Below are 6,000 nucleotides of genomic sequence, written 5' to 3'. Positions count from 1 at the left end.
TGCTGTTTCTCTGCCACTGCTCCGGGGTTTTTGCTACACCGTAGCCACCCACCCCCTGCGTGCTGGGCCAGCCCAGGGCTCCTGCCACAGCTGCGGAGTTTCTGCCACAGGCCGTGATCCCACCCTGCCGTTCCAGCCGCAGCCATTTCTGCCGCCCAGCCCATCCCGCCGTTACCGCGTCAGGGAGACGCGGCCGGCCTCGCGCCGCAGCGCCCCCTGCAGGCGGGGCGGTCACCGCTCCTGCCCTGCCCGGCCGAGCGCCACCAGCGCCCCTGCCGGCCGTGGCCGGAACTGCACCGCAGCGCAGAGCGCTCCAAGAGCCGACGAGACTTCGTTGGGCTGTTCGCTCTTGTTTGTATTTGCTGTTCATCTGCCTTGTTGTACATACACAGACTAGTAAAGAACTGTGATTCCTCTTCCCATATCTTTGCCTGAAAGCCTCTTAATTTCAAAGTTATAATAATTTGAAGGGAAGGGGGTCATATTCTCCATTCCAAGGCAGGTTCCCGCCTTTCTTAGCAGACATTTGTCTTTCAAACCTAGACACAGTCCTTTGCTGCATCATTTCTGGTCCTGACTATAAAAATGTTGGCATTTTTTTATTGTTTCACTCAAGTGAGCTCTCAGGGGCTCTGCCACGGGGTTTCCTCTCTCAAGGTTTTGGAGGGCGCAGCCTCCTTTTATCCTAACTCCCGGCCGCACGTTGCCCTCTTCCTTTCCCCATTGGCTGAGGTACTAGGAAGGTACAGCCTTCCCAAACCACCTGCCACGTATTCCCCCCTTGGACCTACTGTTTTATCCCAAATTTCAGGAGTTTAGTCTTATGCAGACCCTTGTTTCAGGAGCCAAGCAGTCTGGGCTCTGCAACAAACCTGTCCAAAGTCAGTAGACACCAAAGTTAGTAAAGACCCATTTCAAAGATGTTAACGCCCATAGTTTCACCCAAATTATTTGTAAAGACTTTCCTCTCAAGACTGAACTCTGTATTCCATGAAACCCTGTAAGACTGATACTGGAGAAGCCACGATATGCAGTAACATTTGAAATATTGTCTTATAAGCTGTAACTCATTCCTCAGTGAGCAATGTTGAACAACCAGGATTTGATAAATAACGAAAATGAGTGTACTTAACAATTAAAAACTGAGCATTTTGCATCTTGATGATGAGACAAGTCTTTCCAAGTAAAGTGTAATTGGAAATGGCTGGTCATAGCCAATCTGCCTTTAGAGTAATTGCTTGCAAGTTACAGCAAAAATAATGACATGGTTTTTGCATGAAAATATGAATTTAATTTCTAGATACCTCAGGTAATGTTTTATGTCACAGCAACCAGGTTAACTTGGACGCTAAAATGACGCACCAATTCAGGTGGCATCTCAGTAAATACATGCAAGCTCAGGCACAGATTTACTATTGATATTCAATTTAATGACGTTCTTCCCTCTGCCCGTCAATTCCAGGGGATGTTAAGATTTCAGCAAAAATGCTGATAGCGACCAGCAGCTTTCCCAGCCCAGCTCCCCATGGCTTCCCTGGCGTACACGCCGGCCAGCTACGCTTTCGGTAGGGTCTGGAACAATCAGGGGCAGCGAAGAAGCGGCGGCCACCGCCGGGCTGCAGGGAAGCAGTACTTGGGTGGGCAGGCCGGGAGAGCCTGGCGGGCAGGGCCAGCAGGCCCCGCGGACCGGCACGGAAGAGGTCCCAGGAGCTGGGCCAGCAGGGCCGCACGGAAGAACTCCAGGAGCAGGGCCAGCAGAGCCGCACGGAAGAACTCCAGGAGCAGGGCCAGCAGGGCCGCACGGAAGAACTCCAGGAGCGCCTGCCGGGAAACGCAGCGCTTCCCGCCGCTTCCTCCCGCGCGCCCGCCTTCCGCCGGCGCCGCTCCCGGTTGGCTGCCGGGCGGCCCAACCCGGGCCTGCGTGGAACGGCCCATCGGCGGCACGGGGTGGAAATTAGTAGCGCGCTGGCGCCTGAACGGGCTCTTTCTGAGGCCGGGCTCAGCGTCTCCCCCCTGAGTGGAATGGTTCGCCCCCGTCACATGGGCCCGGCGGCGGCGCAGCGCCGGCGCGCGGCTCACGTGCTGCGGGCGGTCATGGCCGCGCTGCTGAGCTCCGCCGGGCGCCTCCGGGCGCTGCGCTCTCGCCTCCCGCCGCTGCTCCCGCCGCTCCTTCGCCCACCCGCCGCCCCCGCCCCACCGCCCGGCCCCGCCAGGTGAGACCCTGCTCTGCTGCGCTGCCTGGTAGGGTTGGCGGGCCGGCTGAACCTGCGCTCCGCACGCCCAAGGGCACTGCCGGCCATGCCGCCGGGCCCTGAGGCGCCGCCCGCCGTGGCTGCCCCGGGGGGCTCTGAGGCAGCGCTCGGCCCAGGCCGGCCCGGCGGCCTCACCGCGTGTGCGCGGCGTCGGGGTGAGCGCAGGGCAAAGGCCGCCCGGGAGCCCCGCTGCCCTCAGGCTAGGCGGCGTGCGCTGGCCGCGCTTCCCGCCGCGCTGCGCTCAGAGCGGAGCCCCGGCCTCCTGGGGACATGCTGTAGGGGGACACGCCATGGGGAGGGGACGTCGAGGAAGAGGGAAAGACTAGAGGAGATAAGCAGTGATAGATCGGAGTTAGTGTCCCTTGAGGCGTTCAAGAAACGACTGGACGTGGCACTTGGGGTTCTGGTTATAGCTGACAAGGTGGCGATCGGTCACAAGTCAGACTTGATGATCTTGGAGGTCTTTTGCAACCTAAATGAGTCGGTGATTCTGTTACCGACTCTGGGTACTGCACAGTTGGAATCTGGGCTTCATCTTCGTGCCCTCAGACTCTGCTGTGTCTTCTGTGAGGAGGCACAGTGAAATTTCTTTGCCGTGGTTTTCTCTCCCTTCTGTCACACAGGTAGGGTGGAAAACAGCCCTGTCTTACCTGTGTGCATCCCTGCTGCAGTTTTGACAACACTTACGCGTGGCTGGTGCCCTACAGGAAGCTTAGAGACACAAACCTTCATTAACACAACTGTAGACATAAACAGAGCTGATAGGAGCTCTGTATGAGCTGATATAAAGGCTTAGTGCTAACCAAGTTGTTCTGTCTCTTGTGTCACATTATATTCCTGGTGCTCCCTCTAAGTCAGTGTAGTCTAATTCCTGGTAAAAAACCATAACAGTGTTCTGCCATTCTAAGTAGATAAATATGTTCAGCGAAAGACTTGGTGAGTTCCAGAGCTCCTTTAGAAGAAGAGATGGGAAAAGACAAGAATCAGAAATGTAGAACTCCTAGAGGGAAGTCTCACTGTCAAAAAAAGGACGTTGTTGCTAATTTCCCTTCTTTTAGTGCTTATTAGTCTTATTTTTGGGCTGTTTTATTGGTAGCTTGGCCAAAATCTTACTTAAAAAAGGACAGTTTTCTGTGGTCTTTAATCACTGACGTCTATCAGGTGCCAACAAATGCTAAAGTTGGTGTGAGGGATGGAGTAGACCAGTTCAGGAAGGACCAGGTTGGCAACAGCACCACATTTACTTATCTACAAATCATCAATAAACCTTTCTTATTTCTAGTAACTAATTTTTGTTTTACTCAACTGGAAGCTTAATTCCCTAAATTAATTTGTTGCGAGAAATAATTCACTGGAATTCATGTGTGACTTGGTGAAGGACTGTTTTTATGACCCTAGAACTCCATTTCTAGAAAGAACTTTAGAAGTGCTTTATGTGATGATACTTTGGCTCTTACAGCTGGGGTTTGGTTTATTGGTTATTTCCCTCCCAATATGTTTTTCTTACACCAAATTATACTTAATTTCAGATAGCAATTTGGTCATATGTGGGATAGTTCAGTGATCATGCTGAAAACTCTTTTGAAACTTAGTACATTGCTCATGTCCAGTAATTTCATTCCTAAAATAAGTTTTCACTTAAAATCTCCCTGTCACAATACTGTGTGTTTAGGCATCCTAGTGCAGAAGTGATGATCTAGAGTCAAAGTGTAAAGGAAAGGTAATACTTACAAACTGAAATTTCATGTATTAAGCATATGATCTAATTTAATTTTTTTACCTTAAGTAACTATTTATTGCTTTGGGGTTGGGTTTTGTTTGTATGTTTGTTTGGTTTTTTTTACTTATACCTTACTTTCTGTAACTGGACCTCCTCTGAAGAACTAGACTGGCATATGGACAACATTTGGACTTATTATACTTCTTCAGGTCTCAAGATTATTTTGAGAATGACATGCAGTCTATTTGGAATAGCAGGGAAAGACACACTCAGTTTTAAGATTGAATAAATAAATACAAATAATCTAGCATTTTGCAAGAAAATTGTGTAAATAGCTATGTTTTCATGTGCTTGGTATAGTCACTTTAGCATTGAACATAATAAAGTCATTTCAGAGGCAAGTCTATAACTACCATTACAATAAGGGTTATAGAAAAGTTGCAAATCTGTGAACTTCTTTAGAGGTGTGAAAGAGCAAGCATCACATTCAAGCTGAGGTTTTATCAAAGCATCATGATTTGATTTTTAATCTAAGCTTCTTCAAGAAACGAGATAGTAGATGCATGTCCTAATGGTTGAGAAGCATTTTATAGCAAGCCAGATTTAAGACAAATTTACTCTTTCACTTGACCACCTCTGCTATGAAATGTGGAATAACTTAAACTACATTGTCACTCTCCTGCCATGCAATTTCATTGCAGATAAACTTCAGCAGACCAATACAACAAACTTCAGATCTGCAGGAGCAGAGTTCAGCCGTGTGCTGATTTACATGGTACAAATGGCTTACTGGAACTTAGAAAAGCTTCACTAGGGGAGAAAATTGAATTTGCTGTTAGTATCTGAGTGTCAAGAATGGTGTAACAAACCTCTCCACTGACAAGTGTTTAGAGTAGATTTTTGAGTTAACATCAAGATATTTTGGGGGGACTTCATTCTACGTACCGTAGGTGATGCTATGGTTTGATGTTACAGCTTTCTGCTGTGGGAAAGTTAGTGCTCAGAAAAAGGGTCTTGGCTCCATTCTTTGGACACCCTCCAGTTGCTGGCCACCTTGTCTGGCTCTAAATCAGGGAAGGAGAACAGTTGGGCTCCTAAAGCATAGAGTTCATGGAAGTTTAGCTGAAGAGGAAAATCAAGGAGAATCAATACAATAACAAAATGAAATCAAGGTGGCAAACCTGCTCCAGTGTGGGCTCTTTCCTCAGCAGGCCTAAAGGTTCTGCCAGGACCCTGCTCCTTCATGAGCTTGTCTCTGTTTTCAAAACTGAACTCAGCATAAATCTAAAAGACAGCCCCATACTTGCTGCTTTGAAGAAAATTAACTAACCCAGGCAAAACCAGCACAAAAAATGCTTGTAACAACTCTTGCCTTTTGATCCATTGTGCTGTATTTCAAGTATGTTGGTGGGAGAATGAATATCCTTTTAAAAAAGGTTTCACACTGGGGGGACGGATTCGATTATGTCATAAATTAAAGACACAAATGATTCATGGCTTAGTGAATGGTGCATTTTAATTTTTCTATTTTTGTTTTTTAGATTAGCTGCAAACAAGTTCTTTTTGGCTATTCACTATCATACTCCGCAGTCCATTACCATTGGACAGAAATGTAGAACTGAATGCTTAATTGCATTAGCAAAATGATATAATGAGGAGGCATGTAAAATAGACATGCTTTTCATAATACTGTGTAATAATAAAGTTGCACAAGCTGTGCTGTTGTAGTTAAGTTTAGTGATGGCTATACAAAACCTAGATACTTCCCAAAAAATTGCAGAATCTTAGAGGTGTTAAGGTTGGAAAAGATCTTTAAGATTATCTAGTCCAACAGTTGACTGACACTGCCAACTTCACCACTAAGCCATGTCCCCAAGTGCCTCACCTGCCTGTCTTTTGAACACTCCAGGGAAGGTGACAGTTCCCTGGGCAGCCTGTTGCAGTGCTTGACACCCTTTTTAGTGATGAGTTTTTCCTAAGATCCTAAGTGTAGTACAAAGCAAAGGTTTTCTCTTTTACTTCTTGTGA

At 47.6% G+C, this 6,000-nt stretch overlaps 1 protein-coding gene across 1 annotated transcript in view; it reads left to right on the top strand.

The window, feature by feature from the left end:
• Positions 1-1,118: 1,118 nt before the first annotated feature.
• LRPPRC (leucine rich pentatricopeptide repeat containing) overlaps positions 1,119-6,000 on the top strand; it is an 87,564-nt gene continuing 82,682 nt past the window's right edge. Inside the window, exons 1-2 of the mRNA XM_050971875.1 lie at positions 1,119-1,124; positions 1,570-2,213. Coding sequence (XP_050827832.1) covers positions 1,119-1,124; positions 1,570-2,213 — 650 coding nt within the window. The remainder of the gene's footprint in view (positions 1,125-1,569; positions 2,214-6,000) is intronic.

This window comes from Serinus canaria, chromosome 3, assembly GCF_022539315.1.
Source record: "Serinus canaria isolate serCan28SL12 chromosome 3, serCan2020, whole genome shotgun sequence".
In the NCBI taxonomy this organism is placed as follows: Eukaryota; Metazoa; Chordata; class Aves; order Passeriformes; family Fringillidae; genus Serinus; species Serinus canaria.
The sequence above is the reverse complement of the archived record's forward strand: the minus strand, read 5'-3'. Positions and strand labels throughout refer to the sequence as shown.